The sequence below is a fragment of the Mastacembelus armatus genome, chromosome 20 (assembly GCF_900324485.2).
Source record: "Mastacembelus armatus chromosome 20, fMasArm1.2, whole genome shotgun sequence".
NCBI lineage: Eukaryota > Metazoa > Chordata > Actinopteri > Synbranchiformes > Mastacembelidae > Mastacembelus > Mastacembelus armatus.
In genome coordinates this window covers 11,901,502-11,928,533 of record NC_046652.1, presented here as the reverse complement: position 1 = coordinate 11,928,533, position 27,032 = coordinate 11,901,502, and the positions used below count along the sequence as shown (strand labels likewise).

The window sequence follows — 27,032 nt, the reverse complement described above, 5'->3', positions numbered from 1 at the left end:
TAAACTCTCTGTGGTCCAAAAACTGACCTTCACAGACAGCAAACAGCCCAATTAGTGGATCAGAAGGTGAAGAGGGCTGGACCTGATCACCATGCAATTACCTCATATCACCCCGCAAGCAGCCACCCACACAACTAACTGCGAGCTTGTAGTGTTTGCCAGTAAAACTGTAAATGACCGTGAAGAAATAAGACAGCCAGGCGCAGTATGCATGTTTTTTTTTCACAGCGCTCCAGCTGCTAGGTTTCAGCTCTTATTCAAATAGAGCTTAGGCTAACTTTTTCTCCTCACTCAACCTTGCTTTGCTGGAGTTTTGCTCTGAGTCAACCATGTGCTCTCTCTGCTGGTGACTGACTGATATTAGTGTGATGGGCTCCCTGGTGACTCACAAAGTCATATCATGAAGGATAATACATGTTAAACACTTCATATTTAATGGATACACATGGGTTTATGAAATTTATTCTCTGTGAGAATAAGGCTATTCAGAAAAAAAAAATCCAAATATGTTTCCATATGCATAACAAGTAAAGTATACATTCATTTATATAATTTGATGATGTAAAATACAAATACACATACAGTACAAATTGCAATGTATCCAAATATGAAAAACATGAATAATATTACAAATAATATCTGAAACAAAAAAATGTGTTAGAATAATATTGAGTATAATAGTGCATAGAATATCATTAAACTGTAAATACAGCAGTACTTAAAGCATAAATAGCACTGTTCACTTCCACTCAAAAAATGACCTTACTCTACTTACCTTACTGCTTCCTCTTCACTCTTTATTATGTCAGTGACAGCTATGTCCACAGATAATCATTTTCATGCTGTAATTTAACTTTCTGGCTTATTGCAGAAAATTAATACAGTAACAGTGGATCATATGACTATGTGCAAAGATAAGGGGTAACTTGTAGTGAAAAACCCAACAGAGAGTTATCACCAACTTCGCAATTCACTTCAGCTTAAACAGCCCTTTTTAAATTCATTGTTTTTGTTCTTGCCTGCAAACCACCTATTTTCCATCTGCGGGCAGGCAGCTGTTTCCAGCAAAACAAACAATAGTAAACACACCGTGTCCTAGCTGGCCAGTACAAAACACCAAAGCAGCCAGCTGGTGAAGACAATAGTGCAGCTAACTGCTAAGTCAAGCATTACCTTTCTGTAGATGGTGAAGAATAAAACAGACTTAAGGAAAGTGAATAGTGGATCACACTCATTAAAACTTCAGTAGAATAATTATGTTGCTGGTAGGCAGGCAATTTTGGCAATTTTTAACCTTTCAACAAAATAATATTTTATCTTTAAGAGAGTAGCTCAAGATTTTGGGAGAAGCAAGCAAGCAGAATTTGCTTATTTGCTGTTTGTGCTGCAAATATTAAACTATAGGCAGCAGTTGGTTGTCTTAGCTATCTCAGCAGGAGAGAAAAAATGAAGCCTGTGTCTGACCAAATGTAAACAAATCTCCTCTAAAACCGGACTACTGAAGATGGAGACTGACTGCCTGTTCCCAACGCGTCACACTTTTCTTTAAGTGTCAACTTTTTTTTTTGTCAGTGTTGACAAATACATAGTAGTAATGCACTGTCTTTGTCCATCATGCAACAATAAAAAAAAAATTAAAAATTAAAAAGAGAGGAATCCATCAGAAAATTGTATCCTCTTTTTCGCCACCAAACCATGGAGTAAGTCTTACTACGTAAGGTCTGGGTATATTAACAGCTTGCTCAGGGACACTCTCAAAAGAAGAAGACTCCAGTGAACTCAGGGACCCTGTGGGAGACCCTGACCCCTCATATGCATAAGTCCTGAGGCAGTCAAATGGGGGAACATCAGGATCCTGATCAGCATCTGCCAGCCTGTCCAAAATAAACTGCCTGAAAACCTCGTCTTCTGGTCCGATGAGATGTGACTCTCGGAGGGACATTCGAATGCTGGCCCTGATGTCCTCCTTCCGCAGCCTCCTCTCTCTCCTCCTGGAATGTGGACGCAATGGGACAACAGGCTGGCAGAACTTCAGGTCTGCTCCACCACCCCCTGCTTCTTCATAATATAGCACCTTCTGTGACACCGTGTCAGGCAGCTCCAGTTCCTTTACCACCACCTCCAGCCCTTCCTGCTGTTTCCGCCTATGTCTCCTCACCATCAGCAGTAGAACAGGCAGCACTGCAGACACAACACAGTAGGAGATCATTACAGCTAAACACCAGGACATGAGCTTAGTGAGAAAAAAAAAAGCATCTAGAGTGCCTGATGGAGCATGCATGTAGAATGTACTTTACAAGCTCATTCAACATAATCTCAGCCAGATTTGTTTTTCTGTAATTTTTTGCGGATGCAAAAATCAAATTAAGGGCAAATTAGACTTAAAATGTTCTTTTTTTTAATTTCAGCTCAAACATAAAAAGAAGAATTTCATTATTTGCTCCATGTGGCACAGAATGCTAAAAGAGTGTTTATTTTTATGCTGTGTTTTCACTGGGTATTGTGCTCATCCGACAGAATGTTAGCATAGCAGGTATTGTCATTAATCTTTCATGTGATGGGCACAGGGAGGACACAAAGCAGCTGAGGTCGTAATAAAGCTCTTCACTATGCAAACCCATCAATGTCCCATGATGGCATTGCTACTGATGTATTGCAACCAATACACTCATTACCTGACATCATTGCTCTGCAAGCTTGCAGCATTTTAAAAGTGTGTGTTAAAGGCACGCTGGTGAGTTTTAAAAAGGAGATTCAAATGAAAGTGCAAATTTGTTAATAAAAAATCCTGGTGTTTAACACACGTTTGCATACTTGCCAAAGTGATGTGGGGTCGAACTGCTTTAGCTCAACAGATCTGCTGAAAAAAAAATACTTATTTAAAAAAAACGTATTTGTAACAAAATACCAGGGAGATTAACTGGAATTACCACTAATAGGAGTTTGATCCATGAGAGTTTGATCCATTGCCACCTCATCATTCTGGTAATCATACATACTTACTATTCCACGTTGTTTTTGTTTTTTTTGCCTTCTGAAAGTATGATTCCACATCATTAGTAAACCCTGTTAATCCACAGTGAAAATACAATCACCCCTCTAGATTTCTTCACTTTCAGTTTGCACAAAAAATATGTATTTGCTTGTATATGCTGACCAAACTATAGTGACACAAATGGGTCTGGTGTTCCACTTCAGGCGGGCTTGGTATAGCTCTGGTGCCTAGGTTTTGCTTGTTATACTTTGTCTGTAGATGCATTGCACATCGGGTGTTCAAACACACACCTGAAGCATGCAAGCACTTGCACACACACACTCAGACACACGCAGAGTTATTAAGCACACGTATACAAATGTGTGTGACCGGGTTACATTATGTGTGTTGCACTTCTACATTGCTTTGCTTTCACCCTTCTCTTCAGTTCATCCAAAGCCAGCTCGATGGTGTTTAGGTCTGTTGTGCTGTTGTGGATTGAATTGTATATACTGAATATAGGAATTGGGCAGAATGGTCGATGAGTGGTTAGCACTGTTGTCTCACAACAAGAAGGTCATGATTCGCAACCTGGCCTTTCTGTGTGGAGTTTGCATGTTCTCCCTGTGCTTGTGTGGGTTTTCTCCAGGTACTCTGGTTTCCTCCCACAGTCCAAAAACATGTATGTCAGGTTGATTGGTGACTCTAAATTGCCCATAGGAGTGAGTGTGAGTGTGTGAGGTTGTTGGTCTCTATGTGGCCCTGTGATGGACTGGTGACCTGTCCAGGGTGGACCCCTGCCTTTCACCCAAAGAGAGCTGGGATAGGCTCCAGCAGACCCCTGTGACCCTGGTTAGGAATAAACAGGTATAGACAATGGATGGATGGATGGATGGAATATAGGAATTGTATATATTGTCTGTTGTCTAAAACTGGTAAAAATATGACTAAATATATACATAAAAATATTGCTTATTAAATAAATACTGGAGTGAAAATTACAGCAGGAACATCAGCAAAAACATTTACTTGGCAAGAAAACAGCTACCTAGTTAACAGTTGCTAATTATTATTTAAATCCTCTTCAGATTAATTTGTATTGTCTTTTAAAAGCTATTCTCTATTAAATATGTATTGAGAATTTTATAAGGAGCAGTATCTTGATCTTAGATGTCTGGCACACAATAATAAAAAATATTATTTGGTTAACAATATAAAGGTTCTCAGAGTGGTGGCATATTTAAACCGAGGATCCTTGATCATAGATTTAAACAACAAGGATACAGGGGGATCACAGCAATACATAATACTGAAAGAGTGTAAACGCAGTGGTTTTAAAAAATCAAATAAGACCAGGAACTTTGGACGTATTTACAACAGAGAGACTACACTGAGACACAAATAAAATTTTTAAAAAAAGTAATGTGCTACTGTTAGTCCAGGGTTGGTGATCGCCACTGTATTAAAATGAAAAATATGAAACAGAACTCAAAATACAAATATTCAAAGATGGCTCATATGAAATAAAACAAATAACCACCAGCTCCAGATTATGGAAATAATTCTGTTGGAAGAAAAATGTCTGACTCTCTATTATCCAAAGACTAAAAGCAGAATTTTAAATACGCAACAATCATGCTGGAGACAGTGTGGCATAAAAAAAATGCAGCCTACAGTCAGCCAAACAAACTAGCTTAGTGGAAAAACTTCCCATAATGAGGAAAAGGAAATAGTATATTTATCTATATACTCAAGTTTAACGATCTATTTAGTGATGTATATTTCTGACTTGCTGACAACCCTTTATTTATTTTGTCAGTTTTGGGGCTTCATATTTACAACGGATCTCGTAGCCTTAGCTTTGATACTTTGATATTCTCATTTTTAAGACGAATGCAGAGATGATGTTGATGGCCATTAGTAAAGACTTCTAAGAGACCAAACTCCAAAAAGTCAGTGTGTTTTTGTTATACTGTAAATCACTGTTGTACTCATAGTTTCATATTCTGATCTAAGGTGGGATGTGAAGAGAAGATAGTTCCTCCTTACCTGTGAATGTGACCAGGCAGACCAGGATCCCTAACAGCGTTTGCAGACTGACACCCATTGACAAAGCAAGAGCCTCCACCCCTCCTGTCGGACAATGGCCGGCTGGCTGGCACTTGCACACACTGATGGTTAAAGTACTGGTACTGGAAAGAGCTGGAGAGCCGCTGTCTGTCACCATCACAGGCAGAAGGTATTGGGTTCGATCCTTGCGGGTGAAAGTACTCCTTCGTGCGATAATGCTGGCTGTATTGTCTAAAGGTCAAAAAGGACAGGTGCACTTTTCAGGCCATAGAAAACATATAACATGCTATATGAGTTTAATATATGTTTTAGGGGAACTTAAATATGTAAGTAGGGTGATTTAGAACACAATCAAAGACCTGAGCAGCTTGTAAAATCTACCACTCTTTCAAAATTTAAGCCAATGACATTTGACATGCAATCAGGGAAGAAAAACTGTCCTTTGATGGGATAACCTGGTCATTTAGTAAATTCAGGCAATAAGCTGACTAACATTGCTGTGCCTGGGATTGAGAAACTGAAGCAACCCAGAGGTCAGCCAATAATCTGACCCTTATGAAACACAGTAACCTCTGTGGTGGTTAGTGGGTTTTCCATGACCACAAATATAACATGAGAAATCAGAAGCTACTCACAGCATTGTTTAATGAAAATAGAAGTACTGCTGAAACTTTATCAATCCCTGCAGTAATTATTCAGTTATACAAAGGCTCTTGAGTTTTTGCAAATTTAAATAATGAGATTTATTGATTTGTTGTATATGTTTTTGACCAGGCAGGGTAATTTTCAATGTATACTAAGGTAAATTTGGAAAATCCACTTCAGTTTTCAGAGTGCCTGTTAAGACTTCATTGCACTTAAAATTACTTTTCTTTGGGAGTCAGATATACCTTGTGGCATGTGGAAATGTGTTTTATTAAAAGTGTTCCCTATTATTCATTTCCTGGTTGCTGACTGGACTATTGTATTTGCCTGGCTAACCACCTCTATCCTGCACCTGCATACATTTCATTCTGACTTATTCAGCACATTCAAACATCCTTCTGCCACATACTTTAAGAACAGCTTTGATTTTTACTGTTTCATTTTCATTAAAAACATTTGAAAAGGTTGACTGCCCACTGACTACAAGGCAAACACTCCCTTTCATTTTACTTACTTGTGAGTGAGTGTCAGACATAAAAACTGTAACCCTGTGAACGATATATTATTATGTTTAGGAATGATTGTTATTATTATTGTTATTATCATTATTATTATTATTACACAGATTACAAATCTATGCATCATCTATCCATCCATGTGCCCATTATCTGTGCTTCTTAGGTTCATAGGAGCTGGAACCAATCCCAACGGACTTAGTTGAGACCCTGCACAGGTTACCAGTCTATCCAGGACTAACCAATTTAGCTTTATGTTTACATGGACTATATAACAGATAATGAACAGACCATGAGATACTATATTAATGAATCTGTGGTTAACCCTTTCATGCATGGTGATCAGTAGCCTCGACAGCTATTTATAAGCTGTTTTCTTGTATATGCATGGGTTCTGATTATGTAGTTGCATATCACCAATTAAAGTGACGGTATTGTGTCATCCCATATTTTGCTATGCACTGGTCAATCATTGTAAGTGCAACAAAAATTTCTTAAAACCAAGAAGCCAGAATGTCTGAATAGGAGCGATTTTGCATTGCATTGAACTGTGTTAGAATCTGTTAAAGTATATAAACACATAACAACAACAACATAGAAATAGTATTTCAGAATTTTCACATATCTATTTTCTCTGTTTTGTGTAGTTCTTCAGTTAAAACCTCAAATACATGTAGTCCACCTGAGTGGACAGGAGAAGAAATCCTTCAAAAAGGCATGTTCTAAAAAATGAAGTTCAGCTGTTGTTGCCTAAAGAGTAATAATAAACAGGGTAATGTTTATAATTCATGCATTAAATGTTTAATGATTAGTTCATAAGTATTTGTAAAATGGAATAAAGACCATTTCATAAGTTCAATAATTCTGAATCTGCCAGTGTGGCACAAATTGTAGTAATAACTTATTCAGTACTCATGACTTAATCATTACTTTCTTTTTGTACACCTTCAAGTGACGTGACACATCATACTGAGTTCACAAAAAAAAAAAAACTACTACTCATTAATGAATCATTAAGTTCATTATTGGGTTTCTCATTCGTTCCTCGGAAATTACGCACATCTCTGTGTACCGTATCTTTTACTGCTTTTAGATACAAAGCAATCTGCAATAGCACACATGCAATGTAGGGAGTGTAAATGAAACTCATCCGATTTCACAGGTGGATGTGACGTCACATGACAGATTCAACATTGTTTATTCTTAAGAAACAGAGTTTACTACTTTCAGTTAATGTACTAAACTCTTAAAAAGTTTAACAACAAAGTAGACTTGTGTGTAAAAAAGTCCTAAGTTGGTTTTGTTTTGTAGTTTACTTAGACCTGGAACCAATCATGGAACCAATGTACCATATATGTTACTATTTTCACCTAAACATTGTCCCACATAAAAGTACAACTGAAGTTAATGTGACATTATAGAACAAATGTCAGCCTATCATTAAAATAGTCAAATTTACCTAAATGTGGTTGATCACATTTTAATATTTATCAAAAACTGTAGTGAAGACAGTTAAAATAATTACTATGTTGTATACTAAGACGCTGACCTGTCCAGGGTGTACCCCTGCCTTTCACCCAGCAGATCCCTCTGACCCCAATTAGGAATAAGCAGGTATAGATAATGGATGGATGGAAGGATTTTAGATTTGCAGAAAATCTATAATGTATCTGACTTCTATTTTTAGGGTGCAGAGTTGCTTTACAGAAGTACAGAAGTAACCTGACATTTAAGAAATATGCTTTTTTGCTTCCTTACTGAGAAGAGAGATGAGAAGCACAATACCACTACCATGTCTGTGTGCTAAATATCAACCTACATTAGTGGTTGCTGACTGAAAGACTGGAAACAAAGGGAAACAGCAAGTCTGGCGCTGTCTGAGGATTTGAAAAAAAATCTGTCTTTATCACCTCTAAGGGCTGGTTTATGTTCTTTCAGACTGAGTTAGTAAAATGAGCTGTCTGACCATGACAGAAATGGCCACACTGAAACATGGAGGGAAAAGCCAGCTACTATAGAGGAGGGAGACATGATATTATTTGAAAATTAGGATATTGGACACAGTCCTATTATCCAGTGTCAGAAAACCATGGGAGGAGAGATGTATGAATCTATTCAACCATCTCACAAGCTGATGTTGAAGGTATTTAAAGTTTGCTTGAAACTCAACAACCTGAAATGTATATTGTTTGTGTCCAGTTCTCATTAATATACAGTATAAATGACAAGCTCTGAGGTTTTGTGGTCACAGTGAAGACTCAAAGAACACATAGCCCCCTGTAAAACCATACTAGCACTCTGTGGTGAGCTAAGATTGCAAGCTGCTGCATAACTTTATGTTTACTGGTCAGACATGAGAGTGATATTTTCATGTGATGGTGCAAGAAAGTAAAATAGTATATTTCCCCAAACATTTAACTATGTATTAAAGCACACAAAAGCTTGGGAGTATGTAAAAGCTGCTATCACCTGATCACTGGATGCTATTTACAATCATAAATGGGATTAGAAAACCTAGCAAATATAAATCTATGGAGGTATTATGTGTGCTTTATTATGTAAGGGAATATGACCTTGATTATCTCTGATAGTGAAGTTTGGATTGATGTGCTTCTCGGGGACCATAGAGAAGTAGAAGTGGTGGCCCTCCACAGGGTCGTCTGGATCTACAGCACTGAGAAGCTGAATGATCTGGGAGACACAAAGACGTATTATTCAGGACAGATTTGCTGGCAGGTCTATAGGTAATCATAATGAGCCTTTGTTTTCCCTTTCTCAAAACTATGTAAAACTGATACTCTCAATCTGACAAAGCTGACAATGTAAAGTATTGATATGGATAATGAAGTGTTGTACAGGAGTCAAATGGTCTTTTGTGAGATTCAAACTTTAAAAAGTTGTACAGGATATCAGGATATACGAGAACCTTTACTGTTCACATTCTTAGAAACCACACTGCTACAGGTAAATCATAAACATCAGTGCATCATAATATACATACTTCTCCCGCCTGTGTCCCCTCACAGATATATGGCTGGTAATCTCTTGCAAGCCTTGGCACATTGTCATTTATGTCCAGCACTTTGATGAACACCACCACAGAGGAGGATAAATGGTTCTGCGCTGCAGTAGTGAAGATAGAAATTTGGTGGAGTCCACTGGGTGCATGTATCGTAAATGCTTTCTAAAAGTTCTGTCAAAATAATACTTAAGACTGACAAATGTTTCTTGTTTTTGAAACACAGCTATTACAAATGCAAAAAAGGGCATTGACATTTCACTATTTTATTCAAAACTAGAACAGCTAAATATAAAATATTGTAATTCTTTGGAAATTTAAGGGTTTCAGTTACAGTGCACCACTGGTTCTCAATATTTTTATCTCTAATGATGAATTAAATTGAGAAATTATGCTATTTAGCACTTTTAATTAAAAGTAGATACTGTCATCCCACAGAGACAGTAAACACTTGGACTGTCTGATACTAAATATTTAACCATTGACTTCTTTCTTTCAGCTGGTTATTCATTGTATTTAGCAAACAATTTTAATTATTACTTTAACTAACCATTGAAGCATCTCTTTATTATCTGATTTAAATACTGTTACCGAAACTTTCAACCATATATCGAATACTTGCAGCTAACAGTTTCAATTATTTATTTTTAATCAATCAATGTATCCAGTATTTTAAGATTTTAACCATAGATTCATTACTTTTAGCTTCCTATTTAAATAATTAATCTATTTAACACATAGATTCAAAAGTATTTCTTGTTTGGTAGGTTTTGTCATCAACCTGCCCTGAATATAATCTGCACAGGTCTCTTGGCTGAATAAGGACAAGTGTGATATAAGATGGTGATATCAACAAAATGCAGTGACAGAAGACATAAAATTCTCCTTACCTGTTTCCTTGGCTTCAATAGTCACATTGTGCCAGTTTGTAGTCTCTCGGTCCAGAGCTTTAGCGACAGTCATAGTTCCATTGTTCGGGTCTATTTTGAAAGCTTTTGTGGTATCACTCTTTTTGTCAATTGTATATCTAAAAGAAAAATCATCAGGACAAACATTTAGCTGATTCTCTTCTGGGCAAACAAAACACTGTGATACAGTACCAATGGGATCTTAATTAGGATATCTGCTCAAGTTTTTAAGCAGATGACAGATATCCAACATAACAAGTACACACACACGAGTGTGACAGCAACCTGTGAAAACTCTCACACTTTTGCATATTTTTTCACTTATTTTAACTGAGTATTATTTTGACCAAAGTGTTTTTCTTCTTGTTATCTAAGGAACAGTAATTTAAAATCAACGAGACAGGGAATCCTGTAAACACAGAAAAACAGAAACTTTAGTCTGTGTATAAAAAATAATAACCGTCTTTCTACACAGCAGGTGGAACAGCTGTGGTAACTAAAAACATCATAGTAGGTGACAAGTGTGGGCCTGCAGGTTATTTCATACTTGTATACGATACCTACACTTGTTCCTATAAGGTATTGGGGTGAATTAGGACAAACAGGAATAAAAACACTATAATGAATCATGAGGCAATTTAGTAACATGTAAAATAATCCAATTTGACCAAAAAACAAAAGGAAAAAAAAAACAATGAATCCTTTTTACTATAACTGTGGAAACCCCAAAAATGTCATCTTGAATTTATTAATCAATGAGACACTGTCACCAAAGGGACAGTAATAGACGCTAGGCTGAGAATGATGTGCAGCACCTGCCACTCTTAAGCTCTGCTGAGATGGACTACAGGCACCAGTGCTGCTGTCTCCTCTGCAACGTGCCCTACTTGCAAATGACTGCAAATCTCAATTCCATATGCTACCTCGTATGGTGCTTTATTACATTCCCACGTCCAAGCTACGTTGCTTTGTGATAATACCATGGCAATAGATAGAAAAGCCTGTGAGGTATAAAAAAAAATCACCATGATTTATTCAGCAGGGCTCATTTCCTACTAAAGTAATATGAGATAAATATGACCATGTACAGGGTATCCAGAGATCAAGGGTAAAAATGGATGCACTGAACCACTAACACTATTTGAAATTGAATGATTTTTCACCTTGTGGAAGAAGCTGTCTAGGGATGTTCCTCCCCCACCAGCCTGGGTATCTACCTCATCATTATCATACTGGCAATTGGGTGGCAGATGCCATTCTTCCTGGTTTAGACAATTCACATTACCTGATGGGATTATTGACTATGTCAGTGTCTCTGGCAGTAACACAGCCAAGCACAGTTCCCACAGCTGCATTTTCAGGAACCTTCCACTCATAGACCGGTGAGAGAAAGACAGGTGGCTCATCCACATCCTCCACAAAAATCTTGAGCAATGTCCTGTCCCTGAACTCCTCCAAAGACAGAAAATGTGTGTCTATATGATCATTAACTGCTTCTGCAGCCATGACAAAACGCCTCTTTGTCTCATAGTCCAAAGGCTGTGAAGGAAAGAAACGTTTCGTACAATTAATTTGAAAGTATACTTCCTACAAGTAGAAAACAATCTGTTCATTGAGGCAACAGCTTTTTAAACATACATTTCCAACTTGTTGCTTAAGACGGATGATTATTCTGCTGAGAGTTGGACATGACTCAGATGGATGTTAAATTGTTTAGTCAATGTTAGTAAACTACCAGCTGTGAGCACACACTTAAATAATACTGCATATTTGATTACCATAATAATACCAATGATGAGAAAATAGTATGAAAACTATTACCACATTCCCAAAATGATTCAGAAACAGAATCAATAATGTTTTTTTTTCCATTATTATGCCATCTAAATTGAAATCGCCTGTGCTATTGATTATTATGAGAAAAACAAGTGAAATCTGATGTTCAGTTACATTCTACTGTTGATTATCCATCCATCCATCTATCCATTATGTACCCCTGCCTTTCACCCAAAGAGAGCTGGGATAGGCTCCAGCAGATCCCTGTGACCCTGGTTAGGAACAAGCAGGTATAGATAATGGATGGACGTTTTCACTCTTTAGGTTAATCTAATATAACGGTTTGCGAGCTTGGCATTTAAGGGACAAATATGAAAGTGATGTCATTCTTCCCATTTCTTTAGGCCATTAAGTCAATGTCCCAAAATGTCATCACACCTTTGCAAGGAATAACAGTTGCACTTCAGCTGAAAATTTGCAAAGATATGTGCTCTTGTGACCTGCACGTTTTTAGCCAGAGTCCACAAATGCAGTTTCTAATTCAGACCTCAACAACTTGCCAACTGCCACTTTCACCAACCGTGAAAGAAGGTTTGACACTGGTTTAATATAATTCACTGTTTCTAGTGTTGTTTTACAGGTCCTTGATACCCAACTGTCAATTGAAGGTGTGTCTCCACACTTTCCTTGAAAGAAAACTAAATCATTAGAATAAATTTCGGTGGTAATTTAATGTCATCACATAACCTTTCATTACATTCTTTCATGTTTACTATGTACATATTGACTTATATTGTCACAACTGGGTTGGTGCCTTCTTTTGTCTGCCATTTTCCTGTTTATTGTTTCCCTGTGGTTCTTGTTTTCCGCCTGTCTTGTGTCTAACCATTTGGTACCATTGTACTCTGACCTATGTATAGTTTGCTTCACTTATTGTGTTCACTCTTCGCCTGACACAGTTCTGGCTCTTAAGAAAGTTATTATAAACATATAGGCTCTGTATCTATTCATCTGTAGTCTCCACTAGGTTATGTGAATGTGTATTGGTTCTTTTGTCAGGCTGATTTTTTTCTTTCTTTTTTTTTGCTTGTCTTGTGTGGTTTGACATTGACACTGCTACAGTTATGTCTGCCAGCTGTTAATGTGCACATATGCCTGCATGGTTATTGGGGAATGTGGGATATGTTGCCATACCCGCTATGAGGTGTAATGATATTTTTCATTTTGTGTTAGTAATTCTAATTAACTCCTAAACATCTGGGATTTAACAAGAAACCATTAGGTAGCTTTATGGAGATGTGTTTATTTACCTTGGCTAGCAGAATCACTCCCTCCTGTGTCACTGGGTCTGTTTTGATTATAAATGTGGAGCTTTCCTCCAGATCATCCTCCAGACTGTAGGTCATTCTGGCATTGATGCCAACATCTCCATCTTCTGCCATAATCCTGCCCACTGTGGTGCCCACAGCTGCATTTTCACGGACCACAAAGGTGTACAGGTCTGAAGAAACACAAAATTAAAAAATCATTTCAGCTGACACTACTAAATTTCAAGTTAAACAATTGAATAGGCTATGAAAGGGATTATAAAATATACATGATACAATGTTTTTTTTTTTACAAACACATCTACAGAACTTAACAGTGAGTTGTTAATAGTGTGATAAGTGATAAGATGAGGGTCAATTAATGTGAGGTACAAATAAGTTGTGGCAAATCCTGTAATTCCATCCTAACTCTAATAAGAAGATGAGAAACTATGATTGTGTCTTTGAGCAACTCTATTTGGATGGTTGCCACAAGGCAAAAGGCAAACAGCTGCTCCTGAAAAACAATTCCTGCTGATAATAATGTGCAATTATTATATATAAAACACAGGTCACGGTTCAAAGCGAAGTTTGGTCATACATTACTGATAAGCCAAACAAGATACTGTAGCACCTGCACCGACTGTGAATGTGACATTAATAGTTAAAAGTATCATCCTCTGCCTCATTTCTACAAAATTGATTTCTTCGCAGGGCATTCATTTAGTGAGGTTTATCGTTGAGAGGGCTAGGTTTGTTTCCAAAGGTCATGAAAAATGTCCTTTCATGTGTGAATGATTAAATTCATCCAGTGGGTGATGCATGCAGACATGCACACACAGATGAACAGAACACCCCAATCTCCTTTCCTGTCTCTTTCACTACCTTTATCTCTTTTTCTCCTATTTCTTGACTGCATGCTTTAATTTTGGTTGCCGGCTGAATAATATGATGTGTACAGCCAAGTGCAGCTCTGACAGAAAAAACCACCCACCCAAAGCAGAGAAGTGTGATCAAATAAATACTTGGGCATAATACTAATCATGTCCCCACAGTTTGCAACACCTTCATTGATTCCTTGAGTGCGCCTTTTCTGGTGTTTGAGACATAGAAGTGACTCACTGTGCTGAAAGGTGGGTCCATTGTCATTAACATCAGTCAAGCTGACAGTAACTGTGGTGGAGGATGAGTAACCGCTACTCAGGCCAAGCATATCCTTTACCTCCACCACCACCAAGTACTGCTCCCTAACCTCACGGTCCATTTTTGGCCAAGATGTTACAATGATCCCTGCAGGTGGAAGAGAGACACAGACAGGAGAGTCAGGTTCATTTAGCAACATCAAGTGTATATCTAGGTGGTTTTATAGTTTTTAACCAAATGTAAGTGAAAAGCATTGCCTCAAGTATTCTTTATAAGCACTGTGCATGGAGTAAAACTGCACTGCAATAAACTTCTAATGTAAAAATTAAATCAGTACAAAAATAAATATAAAGAGGACTGTCAGATGAGTTAATGCTTCCCCTCCAGCCAAAGTCAAGGCTGTGGGAAACACTAAAACAGATGAAAATTTTGAATTATGAGATTAGGATAGACATTTTTTCTATGCATTTATTTCCCCTGGAGGACATAATTTCAATCACTGATTCATCTACAATGACCATGACATAAGTTTTTTTTTTTTTGTTAATCATACATTCACTAACCACAGTATCTAGACAAATAAATATCACAGTTTATGTTGTGAACACATGACGGACTTGTGCCTAATATACAGCATCTTGTAGAATTTCATAAACCACCATAACAGCGCCAAAATGTATCAGTTTTTTCTTTAAGGATAAAGATTGTGATTTATTTATTTTCATTTAATCCAATTAGTTTTTAGTCTTTTCGTCTTCAGTGTGTTCATGTCATGCCATTTATTCCTACTGAGAAATGACAAACCGGGTACAAAGATGGAGTTTCATTTTTAAATGGGGTTAAGTAATTTCCTGATACAACGGGGCTCTGTAGTTTTTAGCAAATTTTACTCAGACATTTTGGAGGAACTATTTTCAGCCCCGGATTAACTAGCAAATGGTGTATTTTTGGAGTGTCAACATGGACCTGACTCAAAATAAACTACAATGTTACTATAGTGCAACAATGTAGTTCACTGATTAGTCATACTGTAATTACTTCTTAATTTACCATTGAAAATATCCTAAACTACTTACTAAGTTTTAGATTAAGACATTAAGAATTGTGCCAGTAGGCCAGTGCTGAAAACAGCAACTCAATTAAAAAGTTATTACATAACATGTTACATTACTTTTTTTTTCTTTCTCAGCTCTTAGTGTCAAGAAAGATGCTTTTCACACAACTGCAAATCCCCCACATCTACATCTTTTTAGGCAATATTCCTGACATCTTAAGTTAGGTCCTATTCTTCAGAAGTGAAATGACGAGTGTATCTATTTAGGAGAAACTTTTCACATCTTTTATAAGAAATTCTGTTTTTTCTAGAGGGGAGTGACAAACCTCATGAGCTAAAAAGCTGCTCCATCTGTGCTATATTGAGTCAGTGTTGTACATCCTGTAAATGTTTTTGATGTTTGAGAAATGGTTGAAAGGCTCAACCCAATACCCCCGTGATCTCAAATAATCCATAACTTCTGCTGTCAGATGCGCCCTCACACACTCTCTCCTGCCCTCATCTCTCAGCCATCGCCATTTGAATTTCAGACTTTTGGCTAGTAGCCAAAATGAGCCTGCTCACACAGACATCTTAAGAAAACTCACTGCTCAAAATTAGGACAAGGTCGATTCATGTCCAGGCACCACAGTAGCACAACAGTACTTTGATTAGTAACAGTAAAGGTATCTGTAATAATATTACGTTAATGCATTACTGCCCAACACTACCAGAGACCTCTTATGAATGTTTTTATTCATAACAGAAATTAGAGGCATTTAGGTAGCAAACTAAGAGATTCAGTATTTAAGTTTATGTCAATCTTTGACCATACAGACAACATGAGATTATCAGTGGACTAACTGAGGTCAAGAGGAAAATAATAACTTAAGTTTGAGGTTTGGTGTCAGTTGCTGCCTACTCCACAATGAAAATGAACATCTGACCCTTTTCCATACTGCATATATTGGGATTTGAATATTTTCTGATAATCCCCTCCCTCAACTTTTCACAGTTCAGTTCAGCAATGTGTATGGGAGGTGTATGTGTAACTAAACTCTGAATTACACATGGAACACTGTGTTGTCATAGTCATCCCAGTTATTTTTTCTTATAGTGTATGACTTGTCAAAGGTAACTATAGGACCAGAGGGAGAGAGCCAAAAGACAAGATACTTTCCTTTCTCAAAACCCTAAAACTAGAATAATTTGTGTCCATCTATATTTGTCAAGTCTAGTTGTTATAAATGTGTGCATTATTTCTTCCCAGTCAAATTTCCAGTTACTTCCTTAACAGCCAAAACTGTGGTTTTGGGGGATTTGCACGGCGATTACAACCAAAGCAGGGTTTAAACTAAACGCCTTCGGGGCTGTCAGACATACCCGTCTTTGGCTCCACAGAGAAGTATGGCTCCCCCTGCAGGATGGAGTAGATGAGCTTGGCGTTGTTTCCAAACATGGGATCATCAGCATCTGTGGCTGTCACCTGGGCCACAGTGGTCCCTGTGGGGGGCAGCGGATCACACAGTCAGAGTTAGCTCAGGCAGCAGTTCCAGTCGACAGGGAAATAAAGTGATTATGCCACAGTCCTGCAGGGTCTGTCTGTCTGGCTCAGGGGGGGAGCAATGGAAACAGAAGAGGGAGGGGGGGGTTATAGGAGGGATGTTGACAATAGATGGGGGTTGGAGAGGTGGGGGCAGGCAGAGTGTTGGCCTTTTGCAATTCACTAAGCTTGTGCAGGTGTGTATGACAACCTCTCCAGCCCCATAGTGACATCTCCCTATCTACCTGTCCTTCATTTTCTGTCCTTCACACTCTTGATTCAGCTTCACCTCTCCATTGTTCACACTTCTCTCTTGACCATATCCATCTCCTCGTTGTGCTTTCTACCATATCTTTCTTTCTCTTTTTTACTGCAGGATTTCTTATTCTCCATCTGGCCTTCCCGTCTCTTTCGCTTTCTTAGTCAAATGGATTATGATTTATTAGGAGTGAGATGTTATGCTGTAATAGCAGATTACATATAAATTGAAATGGTAATGACTATGGTATGAAAAGGGCAATGTTTATAGAAAAACATTATAAAAGCATTATTTAAGGGAGGCATTCAAGCTACAATATACAATCCAATACTTTTAACTTCCTGAGTGGGGACAGGTGACAGACATTCATATAACCTTTTGTTCATCATCTTTAGTCAAGATTTATAGTAAGAGAATTCATTTATAAAGTATATCAGAAACAATAAATAACTTAAATATAAAAATAAAAAATATTTTTGTCTAAAATTTAAAATACATAATTTCCTGAAAGATAATGCAATCTTGACAATAAAGCCACAGATTTGAATAGTGAATCCCATCCTAAATCATGCAGCAATGCTCTAAAACAATGACATATACAAAAGGGCAATTTCATCAACAGAAAACTAATAAAGATTGTTCAGAACATCCAAGATAATTTAGTTTAAACATGCATCCACAGTTAAGCTGGCAGGCCGAACATTTAGCTGTATACTAAACAAAGTTTAATGTCACCAGGGTCACATGCTTTAGTTATTGAGTACTGAAGTGAGATGCTGTGAGATGAGTCAAACTGTCTTATAGTTAAATAATTGTAATAAAAGGAAATTTTACTAATAAAGAGATATTATCCTCTCAGACCTACCAGTTGGACACATCTCTGGGATGCTGGACACATATGGTTCATTCAGGAACTGGGGGATATTGTCATTGATGTCCTGCACCTTGATGATGAACTCAGACTGGGGCTCCTCTGGTTCATTGGATATCCTGTTGATAGCTTGGGCTTGGAGTGTGTAAAAGGCCTTTTCCTCACGGTCGAGCTTCTTCAGCGTCCGAATCTCACCCGAATATTCATCTATCTCAAACACATCTCCAGCGCCTTCTCCTGATAATATATACCTAATTGTAAAGTCACCTCTGTCAGAGTCAGATTTGAGCTGCAAAAAGAAGAGGAAATACATGAAAACTTTATTTTTTAAAACATGTTTTCTGGGGGAACTGGAAAGCATTCATTTTCAAAGTGAAGTACCATATCAAGGACATGGAGGACATTCAATCTGGGGCGGTACCTGGCCAATAACACGAGGAGTCGGATCTTCCTCGGGGACAAGCAGCTCTTTCCAGATCCAGCCTCTCTTCAGGCGATGGTGCCGATGAGTAGACCCTTGGGCCGATTGCTGGGTTTGCACACCCTGAGTACTTTTTATATCGCTCAGCACTGCGCCAGGAATTATAGAAAACACCATCACCATGGCCAAAACACTCTGCATGCTCATTTTTACTGTCCAGCCATGCATTTCTTCTACACTTCCCATGGTTAGTGGACAGAAGATGGAGGTGTCACTGATCCAGTGCTACCAATTCTTTATTCAATAGTACATTAATTCATGATCCTTCCGGTGTTGTATCCCACCATATTATGATGTTGTTTGTTTGCATTCTCATGTCTCTGAAATAAAAGTTAATTTAATTAATGACTGCAGTTTCCAACAATTCCAGCAGTGCACAAAGATTGCAAAATACAAAAATTTAAATATTTAGCAGTGTTGTACAATCCAATTTTTTTTCCAGTACAGTATAAGAAAAGTTGAAGAGTTTACAGTAGATACAAAAAGGTAGTTAAGCAGCTCAGTAATAACCCACTAGACATATTGCAGGTCCTCAGTGGGACATTTGATTTAAAAATATATAACCATACTGAGTTACCTGTGATGCTGCAACCCACATGCTACAACTGCATAAAAACTATTTAGCAAGTGAAGAGAAAGTTGCAAACGTCTGATGTCTCTGCAATGTGTCCCAATGAAAATTTCACATTAAAAATAACAAAAACATTGGAAATGGATGCAATTAAATAGCTTTAGTCAACTACATGTAATGGATTAATGGTAGAAGTAAATGTTAAAAGTAACAAGTGGTTCAAATAAATGAAAAGTAATGACTACAGAGTTGATATAAAGTTAAATTATAGTGTAGAGTTTAAAAAAGTTAAATTAATGTACAGAATCTGAATCAGGAACAGGTTTTTACATAAAAGAAATGTGTCTTGGTAATGTGGTGCAATTTTGTTACCACAAAATTAGTACAAAGACTACAGCAAATATGGACTTTATGAGAATAAATTTACAATAAAACCTATGATAAAATATATACATATATAGAAAAGAATGATACAGTCCACAAAACAAAACAGGCTTCCTGAGGTAGTGCACTATATGTGGAAAATGTGCAGCAGGTTTCATTTATGTAACACATCATGTGCATGTGTGGTGGAGGTGGGTTGAAAGTCTGTCAGTGGGGGTCCTTGGCTTTGATTATGAGGGCACCTGCTGTTTGAAAGAAACTATTCTTGTGCTGAGAATTTTTGGTCTTAATAGACTGCAGTCTCTTAAAGGTGGGAGGTTTTGTGTATAGGATGAGAGAGATCGTCCACAATTATTCCTGCTCACTTTAGGTACCTGGAGTTGTGCAATGATGGATGAACGGAGTGTTAGCAGACTGCAGCGAATCACAGCAGACAAAATGCTACACAGTAGTCTGGTCTTGCCCTTCATGATGGAGGCAGCATGCCAGATGGGTGATGGAGCAGGTCAGGATGGACTCGATGACAGCATAGAAGTGCATCATTGTTATCTGTGGCAGGTTCATCAACTTCATCCTCTGCTATGCCTTCTATATTATAGAGCTGATGTTTACATCCCACTCTTAGGTCATGCTGATGCTGAGGATGTACAAAGACCACTTTACTCACTTGGATTGGTGTAGGTTCTTCCTACATCTGTACCGCTTTTAGTGTATTGAACTCCAAGGTGTTTTGGCCACACCAGGGCACCCTGTAGGTACCCTCATCACCTCTAGAAATTAGCCCAGTCATGATGCTGGCATCCATGAACTTCAAGAGTTTAACAGGCTGTGCAGCTGTGGCTCAGGTGTGAACCAAAGGGTTGTTGGTTTGATCCATGGCTTCACTAGTCCACATGTTGAAGGGTCCTTGGGCACTGAGATGGGACAGCACAAGATACTCAAATGACTTCATTACCACAGACGTCAATGCAGCAGGTCTGTAGTCATTAGTTCGTGTGATTGTTGGCTTTATAGTGACAAGGATGATGGCGGAAAATTTGAAACAGCCTGAAACATGGCATTCTCCAGTTGAGGAGGTCAGTGAACACAGGAGAGAATTGGTTAGCACAGTGTCTCAGGTTGAAGAGAAAGGCAAACACCAGCTGCATAACTTTGTCTCTTGAACAATCTGTTAAGTTATCTCTCCTGGATGCTGCAAGTTATTGCGTAATTGGGGAGGGAGCCTTGGAAGAGAATAGCTGAGACTTGACCGGCTACAATTTGTCTATGATGACAGTGGAGGTGGAATTAGAGTGGATAGCAGGGGTTGGATGGTATGGTGTCAGGACGGTTCCTTTGTCTTTCAAATGGACTGTAGAACTGGTTTGCCACAGGTTGTTAATGGAACATGGGTTTTAGGTTTATAGTTGGTGATTTGTCTAAGGCCTTTCCCTACAAAATCAGAGCTAAGAGTCAATTATAGCCTACTGTGAAACCTGGGTCTGTCATTGTTGGCACTCACCCTGGTGCATGTTGGTATACAGCAGTCCTCAAAGAAAGTTACATAGTTAGAGTTTTATCTCTGTGTACTTGACCAGGCTGTCAGTAGAACCTCTGAAAACATCCCAGTCAGTACAGTCCATGTTTTCGCGAACCTCCTTGACAGTTTCACTGTTCTGATGTCCTAGCCACGGGACGCAAAAAACAAGTGTCTATAATAGCGCATGTCATGGCTTAAGTCAGTTTACTAAGTCACTAAGGACAATTGCTAAGGAGTCCAGGCATGTCCACGTCCTAAAGTTATTGGCTGGGGAACTTGTATTGTGCCTCATGCACACTGGCCTGTGAAAGAATGTGAACACCAACGAAGATGAAGGATCTAAACTCGCTTGGGAAAGAGAAGTGTACAGTACATCCAAAAAAAAAAAAAAAAAAGATTCCAGTACAGGAAACCAGTACAGTCTTTAGCCTTTTTATACAGAAACTGCTGCAAACTGCGATGTTTAATTTGTTAGCTGAAAGTGAAGCTTAACATTTTTAATGGATAGCTAGAAATGGAAAAATGGAAAATGACAAAAACAAAGTGGACCATACAAATTAAACATGGAGTGAGTATGAACAAAAATATTACTGTAGACCAACAATATTCACTTTTTAGTATAATGAATAGTTTGAAATGAAATATCAATTTAAAATCAGTTCAACAAGTTGGGTGGTCTGTGTGCATGAAAAAAAAGGTTTGAACCACTGTTCTATATGAGCTTTACAATGTGATCCTCTTTTGTTTATACGGAGAGTTATGTCAAAACCACTTCATAAATGGTATTGTGTATGTATAACAAATTCTGGCAAGAAAGCCCGAGCAAAACTGGATTTAACAAGAAAAAGACAAATCCTTTGTCCGACCTCTCCTTTTTTGCATTCCACGGTTTTTCAGGGGAAAACAGCTCTCTGTTTTGAATTCAGACAAGACCCTGCATTGTGTTTTGTGGAGGGAGCAGGGTCTGAACATCATTCCTTAAGCATGATACTGCTCTCTGCAGCTGACTAATGAAGACTTCTAATTAGATCAGTGTCTCCCCAGACATGGAAAACAGAGACACACATGCCTCTGACAAACTATGAGCTGAATAGATGCACCAATTATAATTTGCACCAAGATCAGGGTCAAGAGTATAAGGGCAATGAAAGTCAGACAAGGCAGTAAATTAGTTAGGACCGCACAAATACAATATCTTGCTCTGAAAACTCTAGTACAGAAACAAATAAGAAATTCATTGACTTCTATTATACCTCTTAAATGTGGTGTCAGACAGTTTTTTCTACTACCAACAAAACAGTTAGCATATTATCTGATAATGTGTTTACTGTATATTTTCTCTACAGTCTAGGTGTGTTTGGTTCAAAACGGTCATTTCATTTCAGTATACTATCATTTTAGACGTTTGTCTTATAAAGTCCTTTACTTTAAAAAGCTATAAAAATTATTCGTCTAAAAACGAAACCCTGAGCCCAATTTTATATTGCTATCCAATCAAGACACAAACCATATGCTCAGATCAGTTGTTAGTAAGGGTTAGAAGTTATAACTGCCATAACCCTACATCATTTTAATGGAGGCTTTTGACAGTGTAATATCTGCACATAACATATAGAGTCACACAATGTAGATGCTCTAATATTAAGTACTCCACAGGAACATAAGTACATTAGCATGGTTGGTCCTAGTGGAAATTTAATATATGGAGCATGTTGCAAGAAGTTGCTTCAACAGTAAGAGTAGTCGCAGTATTAATGCTTTAACAGCTCATAATGTTCATGTTTAATCTTGTAAAAGTAAATTAGCTGTCAAGACCCATTTGTAATGAGCTGGTAAAATCAATTACTGATGCGGACTTTCATTTCTGAAATTCAATTTCAGTACAGAACATGAATGAGACTATGTGTTTGTGCTTATGTATCTCTATAGAAGCCGTAGTCATATCTCCGAGCATTGTGGAGTGACATTCCAATTAGTGGCCAGTGAATCGTGAGTTGTTATGGTCTTTCATAGGGCTGCCAAGCAAGCACCCAAACTGAATGCCTTGAGCCAAAACTAGACAACAGCCCTCAATGACGTTACTCTGAGCAACTGCTCAGCTGCCACCGTGCCACGGAGGCTGTTTAAAAATCTTCCTCAGGGTATCAGGATATCAGAGTTTACTGATATGGCTGGAATAGTGCATGGGTCAACAGATGTTTCAGTGCCAATGTGACAAAATGGGCCCTTCTAAGAACAAGCCATGAAATTGTGAGAGAATAATGGCTATACTTTTTGTCCAAAAAAAAAAAAACTCACCTATTTCAGGTCTGTATATAGCAAAGGTGTTAGGAAGCAAGTAAAACAGATGTCCATGTGTGACAGCTACGGAGATAGTGCTGGATAACGTGACCTGCCTATGTCTGATTTTACCATAACATTTCTCAGTATAAATCTGTCAGTTTTCACAAAGCTGGTAAGTTATGAGAAATCACAGAATCAAGAGAAACTAAAAGTATGTATGTGAGAATGTTTCCTTACACTGTAAAGATCTGTAGTCAATTTTCTCCTTTCAAAAGAAATTCTCATTTCTACATGACATGCAATGTATAAAAAAATCCCTGTATTTGACAGCCATTCATTACCTCTAATAGGCCTTCCTCCAATATCTAGCAGACCTCCCATAGCCTGTATGTACAGTATGCTACTCTACCACATGACCATGAGCAGCAGTCTCACAATGTTAAGCAGTAGATGCGCCGAGACTGTCACCTTATTTGACTATATGTTGATGTGTTCTAGCTAATAAAATGTAACGGCGTTGTACTAATGGTTCCAGGGTGCTATTAAAAATGTGTCTTTTATGCCACAAATGCTGAAATGCAGCAATTTAAAAAAAAATGCAACTTGACATTGTGGATGACACATCTATATCAACATGTGCTGCTTACGTTAACTTCTAAGTAACCCTACCTTTATATAAACCTTAACTGTGATGTTTTCATTCATCAGTCTTTTGACTTAGCCTTGGCTATAATTGAAAAAGAAATGGAAAAATATGATTAAATATAGACTCAGACATCTCATTTAACTGAAGTTGTTTGCAATCTTGAAAAAAAAAAAATCCAAGATTGCAAACAATAATCTGTTAAGCCTTGCTTCTTTAAAATCAGCCTTCCAAGGCAAAATGTCCTTAATTGGTCATTTGGGAGCCTATCATGGGACGTGTTGTTTACGGTTCAGCTCCATAAAACAATAACACTGACATGTAGTTTATGTTTCCTGATTCAGGAACTCAAAGGAGCCCAGAGACGGAGCTAGAACAACAAGGGGAATGTCAAACCATCATGTACGTGTTAGTAAGTAATTTGTCTGATTTTATTATGTGCAGAAGTGGAAATCATTACTGTTTAGCAAAGTGTCACAAATTTGCACTGACATTTATCAGAAAAAGTACTACATCTTATTGTCTACTTTCTTTTCTGTAGAAGCGATTAACTGAGGCTGCCAAAGTTATTGCTTAAAAAAAAATAAACTTACAGGCAATTATCTATAAAGGCTCAATTACAGTGATAAAAAGAATATGTGACAAAAATATCACAGCGACTTTCAAGAAATATCCAGCATGGACAACATTTGAGAACAAACATTATAATTTAAAGCCAGAAGTGAACTTAATAATACAACCTGTTGTCATATCGTCTGTGACAGGGAAGATTATGCTGTGTAAACTATTTTTAGACATTTTAGTAGGTGGAGTGTTTGTGTGCCAGTGGTTACTGCCTTTGAATAAGTGGACAAAAAAATCATCCTATAAAAATAAGCCCATAAGTAATTTGGACCCATTTCTAGGCTGTCAAATATATTCTCACACAACAGAAGTGTTCTATCTATCTATCTATCTATTTTATCTATATATATATATATATATATATATATATATATATATATATATAGAGAGATATATATAGAGAGATAGATATAGAGATATACTTTTATTTCCTCTTTATATCCAACAGATAATGTATACATTCTAGGATCTAATTATTTACAGACAAAACATCACGTCCTACAGGAAGTATAGATTCCTTTATCACACCCACCTGTTTATGTGATGCTGCTGTCCCCTAAGCCACTTATCACAAGCCACCATCAAGAGAGATGATCACAGGAAACACAATCTGATTAACTAAATACCCTGGTACTGGAAAGCAATTCAGTCACCGCAGTCACAGAAACAAATGTGCATGATTCTCACAACATGTAATCCCCTCAGCTGACGACCTCCCCTTTTCTTCTTCTTCTTCTACCCTTTTCTATCCTTCTCAAACTTCCCGGGGAAGAACAAACACAGGCTCTATTGTCTGGGACTCACATCTGAACACTGCTGAACAGTCAGGGCCTTCATCACCATGCAAATAGCTCACAGCCCAGACTTACAAATGGATTTCTATCTGTTTGCCCTCTCTTGTTTTTTCTCCCCATTTTTGTGAACAATCTGCCACTTATTAGAGTCCAACTGGAGCATGGAGGGAATGGTAATTCATCCACTGTAAATTCACCATTTCTGCTCAAGATAGGGACAGCAACTGTCTGTTTTTTGACATTCAAGCCAAGGGAGCATGCTGTCTCTGCATGTCTTGTCCTGATACAGTCACATTTAAAAGTCGACTTGTCGTGACACTGGGTCGCAAAATCTGTCAGGGAATTGACATACACATTATCCCACTTGTTTACTTGTACTCTACTGGCGATACTGTAGTGGTAAAATAAATTAAAAGTCTTCATTAACTCAGTCTACTGTGGGTTTGTGAGAGCTGTTGGGTGTAAACATGGACCTATCAGTCAGTCTGTGGTTGGTATTTTAGAATAAATATTTAACTGATGTGGGACTCATTTGTTGAAATTTAAACCCAAATATCATTACTTATACATGAAAAATAAGTTCTTTATGTTTCTCAACAAATCAAACTGAATCCATCTCATAAATTTACTGATGAATTTAAAAACAAACATTTGAAAGCCTAAAAAAATGTTAACATTATTATAGATGTGGAGTTGCGTTTAGATTATGACTTAAGTCCTCACTACCTTTAAACAGCCTGGATCAGGAGAGCATGCCCTGTGCTGGGGATGTCTCTGGAGCCCTTGGAGATGGTTGTGGAGAGGAAAATGCTGCACAAACTGTTGAGTATTGTGGAGAATGTCTCACATATCCTCCATGACCCGCTGGTACAAGAACTGAGCACTTTTAGTCAGCTCTGCTGTGACAAAGAACCCCACAAGAAGTCATCCCTGCCAGCTACAATCACTCTGTACAATGATTCTCCTCTGTGGGATAGAGCAGTGCTCTGACAGAATTATTTTTCCTTGTAACAGAAAAGACTGCTCACCTGGACTTTTATTTATTACACTGTATAGGACATCTGTTATATATGCATTGCATGTGAGCTTTCAAGAACTGTCTGACCCTGTGTATACGTTCTATATGTATATGCATTTTACAACATTTATATGAAGAAGTCTGAAATGACAGAAGTATGTTTGAGTGGTGTAGGACATGTATGAGAGCTGTAAGACAGTGGTGAGGTGTGCTGTAGGGGTGACAGAGGAGTTCAAGGTGGAGGTGGGACTGCACCAAGGATCGGCTTTGAGCCCCTTCTTGTTTGTTGTGGTGATGGACAGGCTGACAGATGAGGTTAGACAGGAATCTCCATGGACCATGATGTTTGCCGATGACATTATCATCTGTAGTGAGAGCAGGGAGCAGGTGGAGGAAAGTCTAGAGAGGTGGAGGTTTGCTCTGGAAAGGAGAGGAATGAAGCTGAGCCGCAGTAAAACAGAGTACATGTGTGTAAATGAGAGGGACTCAAGTAGAACGGTGAGGTTACAGGGAGTAGAGGTGAAGAAGGTGGGGGATTTTAAGTACCTAGGGTCAACAGTCCAGAGCAACAGAGAGTCTGGAAAAGAAGTGAAGAGACGTGTGCGAGAAGGTTGGAACAGGTGGAGGAAAGTGTCAGGTGTGATGTGTGACA

General features: G+C 38.0%; 1 protein-coding gene across 6 annotated transcripts; it reads right to left on the bottom strand.

The window, feature by feature from the left end:
* Nucleotides 1-645: 645 nt before the first annotated feature.
* Nucleotides 646-25,273, bottom strand: cdh19 (cadherin 19, type 2). 6 transcript variants are annotated; one of them, XM_026292672.1, is made up of 13 exons: nucleotides 25,101-25,273; nucleotides 18,485-18,864; nucleotides 18,058-18,352; nucleotides 16,774-16,893; nucleotides 14,337-14,504; nucleotides 13,218-13,408; nucleotides 11,417-11,670; nucleotides 10,114-10,250; nucleotides 9,206-9,327; nucleotides 8,778-8,895; nucleotides 5,024-5,275; nucleotides 2,815-2,860; nucleotides 2,058-2,181 (listed from the first exon to the last, which is right to left on the bottom strand). In XM_026292672.1, the coding sequence occupies exons 2-12, from the start codon at nucleotides 18,728-18,730 to the stop codon at nucleotides 2,844-2,846; spliced, it is 1,920 nt and encodes a 639-aa protein (XP_026148457.1). In that variant the 5' UTR covers nucleotides 18,731-18,864; nucleotides 25,101-25,273; the 3' UTR covers nucleotides 2,058-2,181; nucleotides 2,815-2,843. The 6 variants fall into 6 exon arrangements, with proteins under 6 accessions (XP_026148455.1, XP_026148456.1, XP_026148457.1 ...); XM_026292674.1 differs by having other exon boundaries at nucleotides 2,815-2,857; XM_026292675.1 differs by having other exon boundaries at nucleotides 2,140-2,181; nucleotides 2,805-2,857.
* Between the last annotated feature and the right edge of the window lie 1,759 nt (nucleotides 25,274-27,032).

What these genes read in the sequence shown, in the direction of transcription:
- cdh19 (XM_026292670.1), bottom strand. Translation starts at nt 18,730, where the DNA reads ATGGGAAGTGTAGAAGAAATGCATGGCTGGACAGTAAAAATGAGCATG. An exon ending in CCCAGAGATGTGTCCAACTG is followed by an intron (nt 16,894 to 18,057) that starts GTAGGTCTGAGA and finishes TGCCCCCCACAG; the next exon opens with GGACCACTGTGGCCCAGGTG. An exon ending in CACTATCAGAGATAATCAAG is followed by an intron (nt 5,276 to 8,777) that starts GTCATATTCCCT and finishes TTTGACCTTTAG; the next exon opens with ACAATACAGCCAGCATTATC.